General features: G+C 39.1%; 1 protein-coding gene across 1 annotated transcript in view; it reads left to right on the top strand.

Moving 5' to 3' along the window:
* The window catches only part of TG (thyroglobulin), a 148,927-nt gene extending 133,254 nt beyond the window's left edge, over positions 1–15,673 (top strand). The window contains exons 46-48 of the mRNA XM_054273266.1: positions 9,527–9,667; positions 10,461–10,651; positions 15,405–15,673. Coding sequence (XP_054129241.1) covers positions 9,527–9,667; positions 10,461–10,651; positions 15,405–15,517 — 445 coding nt within the window. The 3' untranslated portion in view covers positions 15,518–15,673. The remainder of the gene's footprint in view (positions 1–9,526; positions 9,668–10,460; positions 10,652–15,404) is intronic.
* Positions 15,674–20,910: the final 5,237 nt, after the last annotated feature.

Raw genomic sequence — 20,910 nt, 5'->3', positions numbered from 1 at the left:
AGCAATTGAAAGAAGCCAGCCCAGATCTAGGTTACAGATGAAGGCCATTATGCTGTGGTAACACAGGCTTGCTTTCTTTTTAACTGAGAAGTTAATCCTCAGGGAGCCGTTATTTCTCTGGCAGCTCCAGCGGGAATGTTCACAGTGTTCCATTTGGCTACTGATGGGCCCAGATAAGTGATTTTTACAAGGCTCCAAACAGGGCTGAGCTATGGTATGCCAAAAATCCAGCCACACAAAAAGAAAAGATGTGTTCTCAAATGAGCGAGCAAGTTTTTTCTTGCTTTGGAGAATGATAGTGACCCAGCCATCTACGATTAGATCTTATTTGTAAGTAGATTAAATAGTACTTATACAGCTTAGACTCACTGGCTTTGAGGCAGTGATTTTGAATTGATAAGAATTTTCTCTTCTATCCAGCCCTATTTAAGATTTCTCTTGTGCTGATGTTATTTAGCTCTCCTCACACTCTTCTGTGCAGCAGTAGTTTACATAGCATGCAGCTACACTTTGTAATTATATTTATGTGGACAGTGGTGTTCTAGGCTAATTACTTTAACTGTAGTGCAAAAGTTATTGGTTTGGTTTTACATAACCCTCTTTAAAAGAACAAACAAAGCCAGAATGCTGTCTGAACCTTGCAGGAACGTGAGGCAGAGGCTCAATTGCCTTAAGTTAAGCCACTTGCATGGAGAAATGGCCCAACTTGATATGCTGCATGGCATCCTTACTCCTTTCATCTTTATTTATCCTTGAGTGACATTAAAATAAATGCTGAAAAAAAAGGCTTGAAAAGCAAGCACTTTAACAGAAGTTGCAGAATTCAGCTTGCCTATGTATGAGAGGATCTCATTTGTTACTGCAACGTGTCTATTTATGAAGCGAGACCCTCATTTTCCCCAGGGACCCCACATGAGGTCCTCTGCTGAATACACTGCAAGTATTTTGTTTAAATATTGTCATTCATTCATTCATTCATTCATTCATTCATTCCTAAACTAATTTTCCTTTATCCTTCATCCCATTTTTGCCATGTCACCCTCTCTGGAGCATTCCCCCTCCATGCAATGGAGGTGCATTGCAGCCCCACTCACGACAGTGCTTTGATGCTATTGAGGGAAGGAGCTTCAAATGGGAGAGTGACTCCTAAAAATGGGAAACCATCAAGAATCTGGAACAAAAAAACCAGTTCTTGGGAATATTATCAGCAATTTATCTTACCAGACTAAAACCAGTGATATCCATGAAACAGCTTTCGAGTAGAATATATAAACTAATCTTGGGGAAAGATCTGGCAATCATGTCCCCAACTTCCACAAGACTTCTGTAACCATTGGAACAGAGTCCTGAAAGTTCTCAAGTTCTTATTTGAAAACTGTGACTCCTAGGGGGGAAAGCAGAGGCATGCACTCCCAGATAAGCTACACCCTAGGCTGGAAGGCAGGACTTGTGGGTGTGAACTTGCTCAGCAGAAGTGAGAGTTGAACCCTGCAAGCATTCTGTTAAAGGCCTGAATAGCAGAACCCTGTTACAGCCATTTCTCTGTGTTAATGAATGCAATAGCCAAAGTATGATTTTTTCACATGGTAGTTGTGTACAGGGCATTCTGTGAGTGCACACATTAAATAAGATCTCCTCATTCTTTGTAGCTGGAGGAAAACCTCATTAGACATTCCTATCACTCATAGGCTTTTGACAGAATAATGATTTCTCAATCAGTTTGCTGAGATATAACCCTTCACTTCTAAAAATGGGAATTTTTATAGTGTTATGTCCTTAGGGTAACAAGAAAGATTAAATAATGAGAGTTTTTACTTTGGTGTCTAAAATATTCCTAAGAAGTCAGTTTACATGGGAGATGGATCTTGTCTCTTTGTATTTGCAATCTGTATCATAAATATGATGATAATATAATTATATATAATCTATAATAATTGCTAATGGTTACCTCACAGTGGTATTGGAAAGACTACATTAAAATAATGTTTAGATAATTACAACACTGGAAGATTATTTACTCTTGGACAAAATATTCTGTCTGGGAAAATAGCCATTCACTAATTAGATAAGGCACCCTATAGCAACATGTTCTTCAATTTTTACTTTGTCACCTCTCTCCTACTTTATGGGTCTCCCAAAATGTAACAGAAAAGAGAGTTAAAATGCAGGGATGAAAAAAGTACTGGTATTTCCTTTTGTTTCACTTAATAACTAACAGCAAAATAAACAAGAGGGAGGGAGAAGTCAGCCAGCAAAGACAGATTGAACCAAAATGATGCAAAGTGGACAAAAAATTATTAAACAGGGAGGAATTTCTGCCAGTAAAAGTAAATTAGCCAAAGTTTGTCTCTTAGCTGGATGTTTCTCAAATGTATACTCATACACATATACATTCAAGCTTGTGTAGATACAAGAGTAGGGTTAAAAAGCCTGCTCTACGTTGATGCCTATGACATATGTGGAAAATCACATAAAACCATGAACTGACAGTTTTTGCATAAATGAATGGATCTTGCAGAGAGCAAAATAATATCTCCTTCCACGTGGTAGCATTCTCCTGAGCTTGGCATGACACCATGTCTGCTTCAGTCTTCAGTTCCCATTTGAATGAGGAGCCAACTCCCACATTAATAATCTGTGGTAAAAATATATACATGACCCAGCTGCCATTTTCTCACTCTCTCTTTGAGAACACTTAGGCCTTGGAGTAAACATTTATTCTAAACAATGTAGGAGGAATGTGACTGCTCAGCACTGCCTGGGATTAGTGGGGAGAACTGGAGGATAGCTTTAGGTATGGTAAAGAAATGTGTGATAGGAGAAGTATGTTTTGACAAGGATAACATTATTAACTGTACAAAGATTTGCCTTGTTAACCCTTCCAGAGGTTTCTGGCTGATTTTTGTGTGTTATATTGAAGAAGCACCTCTTGCCATGTTAGCACAGTTTCCAAGTCACATTGTGGTGCTAAATGTTGTCTTAAAGATGGTGGTTAAAATTCCGTGCTCTGCCCACTGAAAGGGGCTGATCATCAGCAGCAGCAGGATGGAAAAGCATCAAACTGAGACTTAATGAGGCTTTATCTTGTAGTCATTAACATGACCATAATAATCATCATTAAAGCTTTTCTTGATTTTGCGTGGGGCAGATTAACCCAATGTTAATGAGCTGCTGCCTTTTTTGAGTCTTTTTGGTCAGGGCTGTCTTCACCTCCTGGCCATGCACTCTGGTGTGTGTTAGTGTGAGTTGTTAAAAGGCTGCTGTGTGCCAAGGCTCACATAGTTGGCTGGGTTTTGGTGACACTTCTAAAGATTCCTGTAACTGAAGGCGAGAACTCCTGACTGATAAAACAAAAAATGTTTGTGTATAAGCCCATTCAACTATGTGAAGTATTCTTTGGTTTCTGTTTATTATGGATGCAACAGGAATTCTGGCTATACTTAATATCTCTTTAATTAAAGGAGATTTTTCAACTCTTTTCATTTCACAACAATGATATCATATTCTTGTCCTTTCATCCATCCACTACTTGCTGTCCACTTGATGCTCTCCCATGTGAGATGATGTGATACCAACACCCCACAGGCTGGGGACACAGTCTAAACTGGGTGCTGTGCAGGCAGACAGGAGAGTGCCTCTGGGCTTCAAATAAATGATCTAAAAACAGAAGGCAAATAAATTACAAAATGCATGTTGCTCCATAGCTGGGCAAGCACCACAATTGCCTTTGTCCACTTGCTGCAACAACAGCAAGCTCTTGTCATTGTGCTCTCTATCCCAGTCTCTACTCCCAGCCATCCCCTAAAAGCTGTTGTTTTGGAAGTGCCTCTCATTCCTTTGGCCTTATCCATTGCTTTGTGCCAGCTGCAGCTATGAAAACACTGTCCCACTGATACAGCCACATCATCCCATTCTCAACTCTTTGCAAAGTTTCTCTGCTTCTAAAGTCTTGGGGTCTGGACAATTTGTTTTTTCCTCCTGTGAAGTAGTTTAGAGACCTTTGTAATTCAGTAGATTTCCCAGATCTTGAAAATCAGCAATAAATATGCAAAGGCAAAGTAGCCAGCTCAGAAAAAGCAGAAAACATCTTTAAATGAACCAAAATTCAGCTGAAAGACTCAGAAAAAAACAAAGCAATTTTGGAGCTCTATATGCTGCAGTGGCAGTTCCTATCAAATGTAATCTACAAGATAAGCACAAAGTGGATGCATGTTGAGCACCATGTTCTCCTTGGTTCTCTGGGTCTTTAGGTGTACACATCACCTTTTTCTGGAGATTCAGCCATTAATTCCACTTAAGAGTAGCCATACTGAACAGACACATGAATTTCTGTCCCCCAAAAGTCCGATCAAATGTCAGCATGCCTATTACTAGATTTTAAATACAGTAATTCCCTGACAGATTTGTGTAATCTATGTTCTTTAGGAATTCTGACAAGTTGATAAAAGTGCTTTCTTTCTTCCTGCCTTAAGATCTATGATTTTTTTTTCAATTAGTGTGAGCTTTCAGGCTCTTGAATTTACTGTCTGCTATTTCAGTTTTATTTTCTTTAATTGGCACAGCTATAATGCAAAGTGGAACATTGTGTGTGTTGGGAGTAATTCAAGTGGAAAAGACACAGCAGACTCTAGAATACTTCTGCAAATCACATGTATCTATAGGGCTTTTTTGGTACAAAGGTGGATAAACTTGGCAGTTCAATCCTGTTAGGAGTTAAGCTTTTTCCGTATGTCCTGATTTTCCTGAAAAGAAAAAAGCAAAATGTTCATCTGTTTTTCACATCCTTTCCCCCATTTGTTTGGCAGGAGTTCATGATGAGAGGAGACACAATGAGCCAAATGCATCCCTAGAACTGCTGAGGTCACACCAGGCCTCATATTGGCTCACTGAATTTCTATAAATATCCAGCTATCCTTTGATTATTTTTTTCCTCCCTGCAATCACATACCATTTCCTTTCATAAAATGTGTGGCTGTAAATAATTTTTAAAATTATTTTTTCTTGGCATAAAAATGAACATTTCAGTTCAAGCAAAGTGCAGGGTTGGCAGGCTGCTCTTCTCCCATGACATGGATAAGACAATCCCTGTTCAGGATACTGGATATGCTAATATACTCTGCAAAAATCTGCTGGTATTAATGTGAAAATAATGCAGATGGGTGCAATTTTAATTGTGCATTTAATATTTCCACTGATTCTTACAAAAATATTTTTAAATGCATTTGCTGAAAATAAAAACCAGTATGGGGGCAGCAGAGCACGCAGGCAATAGAACATTTTATGTAAATCATATCCTCTTCTCCTGGGACAGAGTTGTTATGAAATCCTATTTCAGCTCAAATCAGCAGGAGATTTATGAGCAGCCTTTGAGTCTGGGTTTCACCTGTGCTGTTCAACTCACTCAGCATGTAAATAACCTGATCTCAGCAAAGCCAAGTGACACTGAAGAGTTGGGGATTTTTACTTTCCCAGTGGTAGGCATGTCCTTGCAAATGGGATACAGAACAGGGCCTTGATTGTGAGGCTGGGAACTGAAAGCCATGATCTCTTCTCTGACACAAAATCTTTCACAGAATTCTTAGAAGAAGCAGTTATTCTCACAAAAGTTTACATTAAAGGACAAATGGTTTTATTATCTCAGCAATCTCACAGATTGCCAACATCTGCTTTACTTGGTGACTGATTGAGTTTGAGCACAATATTTCTTCTGCATTTCTCGATGATCACAGGTAATTCTGGCTCAACTCTAGCTAGTTATATCTATCTTGTTATTTTAAAATTTAAATGATTGAATAGCAGTGGGAAGTTTGGTGTTTTGGTATCATATAGGATATCGTTAGAATTTTGAGCTAATTTACATTGGCTTCTGTGTTTGTGTGGAGGTCTAAAATAGAACCAAAATCTACATTAAGGCAACTAAGAATAGAAGCTATGACTCAAAATCCTTTGAGATTAATTGATATTAATTGGAACAGAGAGTAAGGACTATTTTTAAATGAAAGGAAAAGGAGAAATATTAGGCTACAGTAAATCATTAATCATCAAAATGAGTTTCCAGTATGAAATAATTAGCCAGACCTAGAATAAGGACAAGGTTCAAAATGAGATCTATGTCCTAATTTACTATGGATCCCACTGTGAGGTCCCTGCTGCCCCAGCTCTGAGTTGTGCATTCAGTCCTAACATAGCATGGTAGTCTGCCAGATCATATTCTGTTTTGACTCATTATGAATTGCCAGTAATGACAATTCCATTCGGCAAAGTTTTTGAGGATTTCTGAATTGGAGTGGTGGTGGTGAGACATTTTGTTTTGGGGTGTTTTTTTGTCTGGTATTATTTTTTAGTTGTTGATTTGGCTTGGGTTTTTTTTCTGTGCCAAAAGCTTGTGATAAAAATTTTAATTTCAGCTCTTGGACATGGGGGTTTATATCTATTGTCTGTTTGATTTGGAACCAGAATTTAAACCAAATCAACCATAACTGGGGTATTTTTGTTCTAAATTCTGATCTACTCATCTTTTTATCTTCCCTGTTGAAGCTGTCCTTTGTGTGTGAAAGTAGCCACAGCTCTGCAGAGAGAGAAGTGAAGTATCTGATGGCTGAGTAATCTCTTTCTGTCTTTCCTACTTGAAAATTTAAATGGAAAATCCATCTTAGGTTTAAGGAAAATTTTCTCAGAACCTATACCTTCCAATTAAATGGCTTGGCACTGGATAATAAAAATTCCCAGCAAATGATATTTCAGGGTCTGCTGTTAAATTGTTGGTTATGAATCTCACAAAGTTTCTGATTTTACCATCTATTTTTCTGTAAACTGGACTCCAGCAGCACTTCACTTCTGAGGTGAGGTAAGAATTCCCCATGGAGAGCTCATTTTAGTGTGAACAAATTGTAGGATCTGGCTTCTCTCTTCCCCATGGCATAATTTACTGGTCTGCCAAATAAAAAGAGCTGTGAATCTGAAAAATATTGACATCTTAAAAAGCATCTGTAGAGGAAGTTATTTGCTATTTGGTTTCCTTAAAAACTCCTTTTGCCTCTGTCTTTGCAGTCCTCCCTTTTGTCAGATTGTCCTCTGAAGTCCAACAGTTGTGGGACCTTCATATCTCCATTTAGAGCTGCTGCTGTTGAGCACATGCTTGGGAGTGCAGTTTGGAGCAGCTCAGAAAATAAAAACCTGCCTTCAGAGCTGGCAGTGTCCAACAGCAAAGCTATAAATACTTATTTATTTGTCTCTCCTTTCTTTCTCTCATTCCACTTCTCCACGGAAAAGTGTCACTACCTGGTGTTACCTTAAGTATGTTCAGAGTTCCTACATGACTCCAAAATCCTTGTTTGGGTATTTCTGGGCATTTTTCACTTCCCTCTGGTCCTTCTGACCCAAATCATTCTACAGTCCTGTTATTCTATGCTTCTGTGATTCCATGATTATGATTCTATGAATCTCTGATCAGAGTTTGAGGAAGGAGACAGAAATATTCTCCTGATATTTCCCATCCAGCTGCCATCTAGACGTTCCCAGTTGTCTTTCCTGCTCTTCTGTGCATTTATGTATGTGCTTCTTTTCCCTCTTAACCTCAGAGGTTTTTTTCTCATCCTTATGTTTTCTTTCTCATCAACCAGAAATATTGAAAACAAATTGTGAAATTGTAGGGTTTTGTACCACTTTATGTCTCTGTACCAAACCAAGTACAGTCATACAAATAATTTCAAATTAAAACTTCTCTATTTATGAAATTAGTCTGGACTGTGACCTTAACAGTTTTCACCTCTAGAAACATGAGGGTTAAGAACAAAATCCCATTTAGGGGGAAACCCCCAGTCCCAGCTTACTTGTTTTAGCTTCACAGCTAAATTCACCTCTGCTGTGCAGTCCCTAAATGGGTAGATTTGTCTCTTCATTGCACCTCAACTAATTTCATGTTCTCTAATCTAATCAAAAGTGACTCTTCTTTGCCAAGAAAATTGCCTCTTTAAGTATATCTTACCTTTGCTGCAATACTGACACGAGAAATTGCTGTTATGTACTGGGCCAAGCAAATTATTTTTAAGGCAAAATTATTAAACTATGATCTTGCTTAATCCTTCTATAAATATTTGGGAAAGAAAAATATGCTTTAATGTTGTTTCAGTTCTACATTTTTTTTGGTGAATAATCTGTGAATAATTCACTTTCCAGATGCAAAGTATTACTGAGATATTATGATAAGACTAAGGAAAACACAACCCAAGATGTATTTAATTTAGAGGGCTGTGTGCTTTTCAAAATAGAGGCTTTGGTGCCACCACTCATAAAGTGTAAAGCAGTCATCTTGCTTTTAGACCACCTGCCCATAATGGTGGTGGAGCATTCCTTGTTCCATTGGGGGCAGTATCAGGGTCACACCAGTGCTGCTGCATTTCATGTCCAAAGATAAAATAGTTTCTGTTGTGCTACCTTTTGACAAATGCCACTGCAGATGAAATCTTGTTGAGTGGATCTGGGATTTGTTTATTCTTGCCTCACAGACATCTGTTCCTTGTCCCAGGTCCCCTGATGCTGTCTGCCTCATACAGCATTCAACCAAGTCAATAAGACCATTGTCCAAATGTGGAGATATGGAAAAGGCAATTGGACCAGGCCAGGTCCACAGCTTTGAGCTGTAGTTCAAAGCTATGTGTGGAACATATTTAGTTATAATTTTATTTGTAGAAGTTGGCCACTGTTTTTCTGTAGGACTTGAGAATGTTGAAATCTTTGCAGGGTCCTGCAAGTCTTATCTGGCCAGTCTTGTCTCTGAAATGTTGAAATATTCCTTATAATGAGTTATAAGTACTACGTGGAACTGCACAGCAGTTGTTCTTTCTTAAATCTTATTAGATTATTTCAAGCTGTTTTGATTTGTCTGCCATATAAAACTTGGGATGAACAGAGTGTATGAACCAAAACCACCCAGCCAGCAGAGAAATTAGATTAAAACTATGTCTAAGAGAAGTCTTCATAAACATCTCCTGTTACATCTTTTCTTATCCAGAATCCTGGCCACAATGAAGTCAATGGAAAAACTCCAATTGCTGCTAAGAAAGGCCAGAATTTTATTCCAAGTCTGTGAAATAAGCCATAATTAACCTTCCGTTGTGGCTGCCAGAATCCATGTCACCATTTGCTTCCACTTTCTGAATTTAATTTTAATGAAAATCTGTCCAGAACTTAAGAGGCATTTAAGGAATAGCCAAGTGTCTTTCTCCCTCTATCACTCTCCCTTATACACCCATTTAATTTAAAAGTTGTGCTCTAACACCTTCCACAGTTTCCTTTTGTAGCAAATGTTAATGACCCTGCACTAACATAATGGAAAATTCTCCTTGTTATTGCTTGCTCTTCATTTATGTTTTGGATTGAAGAAGTCCCACAGCTCACCACACTCTAATTAATGGTCATTAATTATTTACAACTTTGCTTTATTCTCTGAAGTAATTTATTTCTCTTTCTTCCACAAATAAATAAATGATGGTTTTAATTACCTTTCTATAAATATTTGGTTTAGCTCAGGTCAGGAGTTCCTGCTGGATGTTCAGTATGCGTTTGGTCTACCCTTTTACCCGAAGTATGAAGCACAATTTACTGATGAAGAAAAGGGCCTTTCCTTGCAAATTATGCAGTATCTCTCCAATTTCATAAACTCTGGGTAAGTGTGAAACATTTAAGAATTGCTGTGACTGGGGAGACAGTGAGAAGTAGAGGGAATGTCGTCAGTCCAGACCCTGCCCTCACTTAATCATTCTCCATGCCCTCTACAGTTTGTAAGCCTACAGTGGAATTTGGTCCACACTGTTGGAAAGTCATGGCCAAGTTACCAACCAGAGCAGCCACCAAAGGTTTAGAGTAGGAGACTTAGCCAGGAGCAATAGAGATTTTATCTCTACTGACCAGCTGCAAATCCTACTAAAGTACACGCAGGCTTCAAAGGCCTTGGTGTTTTCTTCAGAGATTAGTTCTAGGACCCCAATTCTTAAACTTCTTGGCTAAGAGTTCCATTTTTCCCATAAGAAAAGGGAAAGCACAAGAAGACACAGTGCACCCTTTACCAATTACTCTGTGAACATAATTCTGTGCTACTGTGCTGTGCCCATGCTTGAGAATGAGGAGTATCTCTGGAAACCTAGTGTGGGAAAGGTGGGAACACTGACTTAATGTGCTTTTTCCAGTGTCTTGGGTTGGGCTGGGATTGAGGGCTGTTGAGGGTGTTCATGAGCCTGTGTCTATACAGGTTCTGTGTACCTGCTCTTAGGAGGTGAACCAGACTAAAAAGGTACAGTCAGACAAGGCACCATGAATGATTCACCAGTCTGGACTGAATCTGAACCCTGCTGGTGCTGGTCAGAGGGACTGGATGCACATTTCCCTGACCTAGCCAATCTTCTTATCATTTTACTGTTCATGTCATTTTTTTCTAATGATGATGTCTCCCACTCCCTTAGAAATCCAAACTACCCACACAGTTTCTCGAGAAGGATGCTGGGGGTGGTGCCTGCCTGGCCAATGTATCTGTCAAGTGATGATGGTGATAACTACAAGGAATTCACTGCTTCTTTGCCGACTCTTAAAGGACTGAAAAAAGCAGACTGTTCCTTTTGGTCTGATTATATCAGAAGGCTGAAAGCATCCACAGGTGAGAAAAGTGTTTTCTGACATTAAATAAACCCTAAATTCTCTGCTAAATGTTTTTATCTGACTGTAGTGCTGTTACATCACTGTAGAAAAACACTTTTTGCAAATTAAACATCTTGCAATGTCCAGAGTATGTAGTTAAGAATGTAACACTAAACAAATTTACTTTATAGCAGATAATGTGTAATAAAGTTTAATTGTCCTGGACTTTAACTGGCTAGAGAAATATTCTTATGATGGTAGAAGATGTGGTGAAGCCATATAGAGGGCTTGCTCCCTGTTTACAGTCATAATATAGACTCTGGGTAAACTGGAAGGCTGTCTATACAGGCCTCTTTTGTATACTGGAAACACCTAACATGAAAATGTTGAGACTCCTATGGATTAGGAGGAGCACAAATCATTTCCATCCACTGCAAAATTGCAGCTGCGGCTTTATATCTTGTTATGGTTCCTGCATGCTTTGACTTCTCACTAGATTAGTTTATTGGACTTTTTTTATAGCTGTGGTGATTATGCCTCTTGCATGTGTCCTTTTATATTTGCCATAAATTTTAATGCAGCCATGAGAGCCCTTCAATTTTTTCTTACTGCTGTAAGGACAGTAAAACTGTCCTTAAAACTGACAGGACAGTAAAACCAATTCTCCTTAGATTTCAATCTGCTGCCTGTCCTGAATTTATGCTAGTAAATAAACTCCCCTTCATATCTGTGTATCTTGTAAATAAATATGGATAGCCTCAAGCAAACCAAACAAAACCATCCCTTTTTGGCAGGCAGAGATGTTTTGAATTGTTCTTGGAGGCCTGCAAGTTTTGCATGTGTTTTTTATGTCTTAAGGATTCATCTTCACAGTGAATACAGTTCAGGCTTGCTCTGCTTTGGGGGCTGTTGAATTTCTGAGAACAAAATGTACTTTCCAAGACACTGAGCTACCCAGGCTATCTGTGCCTGACAGGAGACCTCAGATGGGCTGAGGCTGATGTTTGAGTGACTCAAAACTAAAACATCTCAGAACCATCAAGGTGGTGGTTGTGATGCAAATACAGAGCATCAATTATCTACTTCAATAGATAACCTCAATCTTGACTCATGGTCTTTCTTCCAAAGTGGAGCAAAGATTTTGTTAGCCTTTTCATCAGTTTCCTGGTATCCTTCAATGTCTTTTAGGGTCAGAGGGGATATTTTGATCTCTCCAATGGCTTTGTGCTGATTGAGATATTGCTAATTTTCACAGCTTTATTCTGAGGTTTAAACAGTCCTGGCAATAATTCCTAGATGTTTTTGAACCTCAACTCACAGCACTGTGGCTGTGTAATGCCAGACTGGGCTGAAGTCACAGCTCTGGTAGAGTGACTGCTCACCAAGCACCACGGACAGAGACTGTTCCTAGCACCTATGGAAATTCCCAAAAAGTGGGAAAATATCCACCAGGGCATATTGGTTTTGACATAGACAAGATTTAAAACTATCCAAACTGGTGTAGTAACACAAAATTCATGTATGGGTTAGTCCAATGATCCGTCTAGCTCAACATCCTGCTCTTGTCCAGAGCCAAAGCCAAATACTTGCATGCTAAACATAAAAATACAGGGAGCAAGAGAAAAACATACTTGAAGAGTTCACAAGGTTGAGTAAAATATTTGAAAATAAGCCATAGAGTGTGAAATTTTTGGAGCATGGATTGTCAAGAAAATGTTTAAAAAGTACATGTCAAAAGTACATGTTAATCTTCAAGCAGAACTGAGTACACCCAGCTGGATCTCCAAGGCGGTATTTGCTTGGCCTCAGCACCATGGTAATGCAGTTACAAAGCTGATTTCTAAATTCCATCTAAGCTAAATTCCAAGCTAAATTCCATCTCACAGAAATGTGGGCTTGACACTGCTTTGACAGTAATTTTTAATCTGTTCTCTCTCTTGAATACTAAGCTTTTTCATACAATTTAAGTAGACATCACATCAAACCCATTTCTGCTACAGACCCCTTAGCCTGGGATGGTAACTTACAGAGACACACCCTGTGAGTCTCTTGATAACAATGTGAGCCCAGGTCCTAATGAGAAAAGGTTCATAGTGTTCATCAGTTCAGTTAGAAAGACTGCAAAACTCAGATGGTGATGCTGAGCCTTAATTTATTTTTGAGAGGATATTGTGCTGAAATTCATGCCAAAGCACTGTCAGTCTACCAGTACAAGTTCATCACTTTCATGGCTCCCAAAAATTAGATTCTGCAGGAATTGAGTCCCTATACATTATTTTTTTACCTTGTTGATGTGTGTCCTTGCACCCAGTTTGCTGTTCCTGCCTTCAGAACTGAAGCCCTGCATCTCTCTTGTTCCCTGGCTGCTCCAGCCTCTGCTCCTGGAGTGCTGTCAGGCTGTCCTGTGGGGCATTGGCATATGCTGAATACTAGATTTGAGAGAACAATGCTGCAAACCATTTTTGGATGTTGCACCTTGTTCTACTTCCTAAGAGGGAATCTATTTGTCTGTCAGCTACCCTGAGATCCAATCTAACACTTTTCTGCCTTTCAAAAATTATAAATGTTCATTATAACATTCTTGGATTGTTGTTGTGAGTTGCCATTTGTGGCCTCATGACAAGTAGATGGAATTTAGAAGTGTGCCAGCAAGAAGCATGGATAACAAAACATTCCAGTCTTCACACCTAAGTACAAAAGTGTACAGGAACTAGTGTGATGCAATCTCACCCAGTGTGATGAATCCTGTTTTGTTCATCTCATCTTTTCCTTAAAATCAATATTTTTCCAGCTTCATATCCCATCTGGAATCTATAAGCAAAAAAATCCCCAATATATTTCAATAAAATGGAGAAGAACTGGACAAACCAATGATCATAAAATATAGCTGGAACTGGCATTTTAAAAATTTTTCTCAATCCTTTGTATACTGCTGTGGGAAATGACTTGACTTGGAAATGTCAAATCAGGGATGACTAAAGGCTCAAACCTCAATATCTCTGTCCAACAGAAAACTGAGGTATTCCTTGCTGTGGTTTAAGCTAAACTCATAAATTTCAACTTCTGGAATAAAACCTCTCATATTAGGAATCTGAAATGTCTTTTAGGTTATTCACTGCTGGATATAGAAGCTGTTTATCTTAACGGTTACCTGTAATTTTCTTTCCATTTAGTAAAAAAATTGTCCAAGTTTGTGTTTTGTTTTGTGATCAGACCAAAATATTTAATGACAGAATGTATCATTTGTCCCTGGCACACAGTTGGAATGTATGTTGTTGTATTTGAAGATAGTTTTTAAAAATCCATGTAATAAATGCAATGATTCATCATAATGTTTGCTGGCAGTGCCTTTACAAACTATGGAGAGAACTTGGAATCTGTTTCACTGCCAATGAACTAACAATCTCTTGAAGTTTTGTTTGAGACTAGTTTGTAAAGTTGGCATTTTGAGGAGCAGTTTGCTAGGGGAATTATGAAAGTGATGGTGCTTGAAGAGGTTTGGAGCTCCCATGGTTGCATTTCAAAGATGTGCTTTATATTTTGAATTATGACGGTTTCCATGGGAAACATCAAACTGAGAAACAAGAAGAGTGACAGTTGTGGAAAAAAGGAGCTGTGGATGGCTTTTTCCAGGGAATGTGTTAATAACTTGAAACTCAGTTAGAAATTCAGTTCAAAACAGGAGCTCCAGAATGTTTATATATATTCAGACAGATGTCTGGATGCTAACATTCCTGTTACATATTGTGGTGGACTGTGTGTGCCTAACAGTGAGTCCCTTTGTGAGGGGCCTCTCACTGCATCCCAAACAGGTGGAGTTGGATCCAGTCTGCATCTCTTGCTCCTCTAGCTGGTATCTAAACAGAACCAATCCTCCTAAAGCAAGTGCCTCTGCAACAGTCTTGCAGCTGGGGAGAAAGAGATGCCATTAGTGTCTCACAGTGAATCCTTGTCTGCCTAACTCATGTGCCTAAATTTTGACTTTTAGGTATATTTTCCATGCCTGAGTTGGCCAGATTGGACTTTATCTGTAGAAAATTCAATAGGTAGCAAAGATGGAGCCTTCTCCATGAGCTCTGGGATGCCATGGAGGCCAAACAAGAGTCCAAACAAAGTAAGAGTGTTCAGAATTCAAACTTGAATCAAAACTGAATCAGGAATGTTGTTGTTAGCATTCATCTTTTATCCTTTCTAGTCACACCTTCATTTTTGGAAATCTCAAATAGAAAACATTCCTTTAGTATGAGGGACATCTGTGCAGCAATGAGAGCACTTTGGCTATGAGGCATTAAATAACACCCTCAGTGCACTTTCTTGACATAACTTGGTGGTGTTGAGGCAACTGCATCATTGAAATAGGGTTGAAAACTGAAATCATAGGAGGTAAAAGATAACAAAGAAAAGATTTGTTGCAGGTGAGTGTTTGGGGCTTTTTTTATTACAGACAGACAAAAAATTAATGTTGCCCGCACTTCCTACCTGGCAAGGAATTTTCAGGAGATAATAGAAAAATAAAACCTTTCATAAGTGGAGAAAAAACTATTATGTATTCCAATTGCAGTTATTTAAAGGACAATACTTAATTACCATGAAGTGATCTACCATTACTCTAAAGCATTTTGCAATGGATTGCCAACTGAAAAAAACCAGTTTCCTGAACATTTATAGCTGCATGAAAGGTTTTTAGGTGTGACCGACAAAATGTGTACCCTGCAGCTTGCTGCCTCAATGATACGACACCTATTTTAATCTTAATTGTATTGTCCTTTCAGGAAGTGCAAGTGGTGGAGAGCCCTCTGCAGGAAACAGCTCTGGTGAAGCTCCAAGTGAAGTTCCCTCCCTGGAGAGCCAGCCCCTGGGGGATGAGGTGGCTTACAGCAGATAGGGAATCATAGGGCTGTGGGGTGGCTTTGTCACACACTTGTGCATCCACACAACCATCTCATACCAGATGAACTCTTATTTTAGTTAACTTTCTCAACAAGTCCATTAGACCTTTCAATAAAGTAGTTTTCAAGAAAATTTATTAATATGGCACAAAATGAGCACTACAGCTAATGTTTTAACTGGAAAGTGACTGTAATTTGAAAAAAAAATTAGGTACTAATAAAAACTGCAAAACCAAAACAAATACATTTGGTCTTTACTTCTTGCAACTACACAAATGCCAGCATATTCTAGGTGCCACCAGCTAGAAAAGGACAGATATTAAAATACTTAGAAGCCCCTCAATGATGAGGCTCAGATTTGTTAAATGTCACATCTGTATTGTCCTTTTTATTACTCATCCCATCACAAGCTGCTGATAGGAGAGAGAGCCTGGTTTGGCATGTGTAGAAAACTAAAGAAGTCTAAAATAGGAAGGAAGAGCAATTAAGGGAATCAAATATATGCATTGAGTGTGTTCACATGAAGTCATGCACATGCTATATTCATGATCCCCTGTGAAATTATTTGAAGACTATTTGGATAAGGCAGAGTACACAGAAGAGATAATGCAAAGAATATGTTCATTAAAGCTTAGATCATGCCATCCCTGGGACATCTATCTTTTTAAAGAAGAAGGTGAGATACCCAATAGTTTTGGAAGCATAAGGAAAATCATTGGATACCTCTAATGGCTCTGAAGGTATTTTGGATTAGGCTGTTAATTTATTGCTGGGATCATTTGGCAACAGACAGCCTTCAGTTGACAGTATATCACACACATGTCCATGAGACCTCACAAAAAATAAAATCAAGGTTTACCCAGTAGGACACAAATTTTTTGTGCACTGCTGAAATGATTTAGCAAAACAACTCAACTCAAAAGGTTTTGTTTGCTGCTTGAGCCCTTTGACAGCACATGAGCTGTTACTGCTGTCTGCCATGTATCCAGGTTCCTAAGGTCTTACCAAGATAGAAGAAAAACTGTGTAAAATCCCTAGTTCTTATACCTGCATCCTGTTCAATAAACAGTAAAAACATTGGAATAATCAAGAAGCTTTGCAACTGGTTAAATATAAAAAAGCAAATATCAAACTCTGTTTTCCATAATTAGCTATACCTAAACAAGCTAACTCTAAAGGATAAAAAACAAAAAAAAAACCCGCAAAAGACCCAAAATTATTTAAGAGCTTTTTAAAAAGCCCAGATATTAAACATCTATCTCAACAGAGGATGCTTTCTTTGCAGTAACCATAGGTACAGCAGCTCTGATTCCTTGGGCAAGACTGGGTTTATTTTTGCCCTATTTGAGAACTAATTGTTGGTCACAGCAACTCCAGTATTATTCTGCTGCCCTTAGAACTGGTAAACAGAGAACAGATTTAAAAGGATTCAGTATTGACATATGTTAATGAAAGACAAATATATAATCTTTCCCCACTCACTATTCAGCTCCACGTTGAGTCCAGAGATGTCTCAGGAATTTGAGAAAAGATTTTTGTGGGGGTGCCAGTCATTGGTTTCTCTGGGTCTGGATTGAAGGTACTTGAGACAGTAATTTGTGTTTGGACTCAGGTGTTTATTATTTCTTATCAGTAAAACAGTCTCCCTACTGTGAGTTCAGCAGCTTTTCAGTAGAAGGCACAAAATGGCCAACAATCTCTTGTTACAAGGTCTTTTAAGACTAAACTATCCAAGTAAGAACGGACACCTAGATTATTTTCCCTTTTAACCCAATAACTGATCCCAAAGAGCTGCAATGGGGAGTTTTCTGTCCAATTACAAAATGCTACCCAAACCTATGAAGAAGAAGGAAAAAGAAGCATGAAGAAGAAACCCAGCACAACACCCTGTGCCCTCCATCTTGCTTCCATCCACAACACACTAAGAATCCCAAAACCTCAATTTCTCATCAAGTGATACACCTACACTGCTCTCTATAATCTATTTCACATTTTTGTGGATTCCAGTCTACCTTGAAGTCTAGGAAACTTTCTCCATCAATGAGGGTCAAAGTCAGGGCTCCCCTGGGGGCCAGGGCACCCCAAAGCAGACAGAGAAATATTCCTGGTGCCATGGGTTTCCACAGGTTTTCATTTTGAGGTAGGAATGCAGCAACTTAGCCTTGTAGGCTCCTAATTACAGGCTTGGCCATCTGGTAGGACTGGTAGATGGACAGGTCTGACTGGGTTTTTTGGTCACCCCTCCTGAGATATCCAGCTCAACTGCCAATTTGGTAAAAGAGACTCTTTAGTGTGGATTTTTGGAAAACAACTTTATTTCATGACTGACTGCCCCACACACACCCTGTTACAATGATGCAGCACTTTCAACTGTTCTGTCTCTCTCCAGGTTTCCTAGAAGTGTCTTTTCTATAGCTCAGTGTTGGTTTCCTCCTTTAAAAAAAACACGAATATATTCTTCCCCAGTTCTCTGCAGTGTGTTCTTCTCTTATACTAGTCCTGCTCACTCTCCATGCTCCATTAAACTTGCTTCTGTCAAGGCACATTTTGATGCTGACAAATGCAGTCCCATGATCCCTTGTGTTCCTGTAATTCCACATTTCCTCATCTTCCATCCCATATCCTTAAGCTCAAACATCTTTGAATTCCAAGTCAACTTTTGCATCAGCACGAGTGATTCAGTCTTTTTGGCTGTGAGTCTCATCACCTTCCTGACTTCACTCCTCTTTCTTATGGGGAACCACACTGTTAGAAATATCCTGGTCTAATCCAACAGGAGGTTTAATTAGAAAAGCACACATGTGGACTGACTGACAGAGGTCAGGAAACTTTAGCCTTGGTGATACTGAGAGGCCCAGTCTGCTCCCACATATAATTCCTAGTAAGAAAAATACATTCCCAGACTATTTAGGTCATTGAGCTCTAAACTGAAATACCAAAGACTGCAGTGATCTGGTGCTGAAGCAATGCACAGAAGCACAACTAGAGCCATGCTTTCCTCCTTCCTACTGGAAATGGCTATAATATTTTAAAAGGGCAGCATTCTTAAAACTTCCTACGAGCACACACACAGCTCAAGTTAATGCCATTTAAGTTATTTAATCTGAACTTTTTGAAAGACAAGTCATCAGAACCTTTTGTATATGTTTCTTTTAATACTTGAATAACTAGCCTACAGCATTTTGTGTGATTTTTTCACACAAGAGGTATTAAGCAACAGAGAAAAAATGTGAAGTATTAGAAATATTTTACCATGCAGAGTTGGAAAGAAAACAGCTGACTTAATGGCAATGCTGGAATGTTGATTGTTTGCATACGTACTTGACACATAGAGCTGGAACATCACAGTTGTGATCCTGCTATTACCCACGTCATATAATTCCCTTGGCTAAAATTAGGGACTCAGTCTTTCACCACAGCAGCATCATAGTCAATGTTATGTATCACATAAAGACTCACATTCTCTCTAACTTGCTCCAAATGCACTGCTCTGGAGCAGTGGCTTATGTAGTAGTAATTAGATATTTATGGACCATTGCTTCTCCCTATGTGAGGCTTAAAAAAAATAAACAAAGCAGAAGATCCTCCACATGGTTCTCATTTGGTCTTTGAAACACAGACACTGGCCTGGCTAGGATTTTATTTAAGTTTCAGGTGTGAGAGAGTTTGCTTAATCAGAATTGTGATAGCCAGGGCTTTCAACTTTTTCTATTTTTTTTCTGTTTTTATATGAGGCTGATCTGGCCCAAAGCTGAGGGTTGCTACTTCCCACTCCTGCAGATGTGAATCCTCTAGTATGGCCTTTGGTCATGATGATGTTTTCTCCTTCCCCTGGTTTTCCAGCTGCACAGGGAAGACCCTTTGAATTCAGCACTGGCTAAAACTCAGTGACCTTCTGCTGAGAGCTCATGTGCCCTCAAGGACAATTAACACAGTTTTGCATCAGGATTCCTGACAAATCTACTCACTCTTTGAGAGGCTGGTGTATGACTGGGTGTGGAGAATGCTGTGTTCCACAGCATAGATTTTGTATCATTACAGAAGTTATTATTTTCTTGTTTTAAGGAGACCTCCTTTTCCTTCCTGTTGTTATTCCTCATATATTCTGCTATCACAGCACGAGAGGCAATGCCTCAGGAGTTTATCTTTCCTGCTTCTTACACAATCACTCTACAGGCAGTCTGGTGAGCACAAGTCAATCTAACTTTCAGTATTTTCTAGGCCTCTGGTCGGAGTCAGATGGGAGTGGATATTTTTGAACATTACAGCTGTTTTTCAAAGCTGACTAAGGAACTCTGTAAGTCAGATCCCACTAACCTGTAGGGAATTTGGATGCCCGGTTCCCATTATGGCTTTGGAAACCCCACCCAACATCTGTGCAATGGTCAGTGCTCATTGAGGAACCTTTTCCCTTTCATGAAGAGTGGATGGCCACAGACAAAAGCACCGTTGCAATTGGCAACAGTTCGTTGACCCACAAGGGGAGAATTTAGCTTGTTGTTTAGCTTCCCTGGTCCAGACTGAGATCTTTAGCAAGACAGACCAAAAAGCTGGCTTATTTTTGTTTCATCCAAACAAGACAGTGGACAGTTTTCAGGGGCAGCCAGCATTTTCATGACCATTATTAGCACACAGGTACTGTCTCACACAGAAAAGTAATGCACACCTCCAAAGGGCCTCACATATCCCTGTTTTAAATTCAGGAAAGAATTCAGAGGAGTCACAATCAGTTTACTGCATCTTTTTATACATACCACTGATAGCAGTGATCTGCTCTGCATGTGTCAGCTTAAGGGAAATGAGAGCCCAAGTTCAAGAGCAAAGAGACTTCATGTTCTTCTACATTATGCAATCACAATTGCTGAGATATGTCAATTTTAAATAATAGAAGAATGATTTTTCACTGAAAAATCTCTTGTTTAAAAGATTTTGATTGGATACCTCAAAAACAGGATACCTAGGTAAGGCAAGGATTTATTCTGGCTCTGAAGAGTTTACTCAGTACTTGCATCCTAAAACACAGGGAATACAACCATGAATTGATAGCTGCTCTTTGGAGTGGCAATTCAAAAGTCAATAGCTGCATGCTGGCTACCTGGGAGATTCAGCTCTAAAGTAAAGGCCATGTTAAGGTCAAAGATCACTCAAATAATTAACAACTACTTGGTTTATTGTAGGAAAAGGCCAAAGCAGCACCATTTAAATTCAGCATCTCAAATCAGCCTAAAGTGAAAAAAATCCTGATGGCTGTTCATTCAAGATACCACCTTATAGGAGAGTAAGGTGTAGGGCAGTTAGACAAGGCAGATCCTGTTTCACAGGGTGTAGATCAGCCTGGGGTGGTGACCAACAGCCCTTGGGCAGATGTAGTAGAGATGTTTCCAGCAAT

Source organism: Melozone crissalis, unplaced genomic scaffold (genome assembly GCF_028551555.1).
Source record: "Melozone crissalis strain CALT ecotype California unplaced genomic scaffold, PUWL_Pcris_2 ptg000002l_1, whole genome shotgun sequence".
Lineage (NCBI taxonomy): Eukaryota > Metazoa > Chordata > Aves > Passeriformes > Passerellidae > Melozone > Melozone crissalis.
The sequence above is the reverse complement of the archived record's forward strand: the minus strand, read 5'-3'. Positions and strand labels throughout refer to the sequence as shown.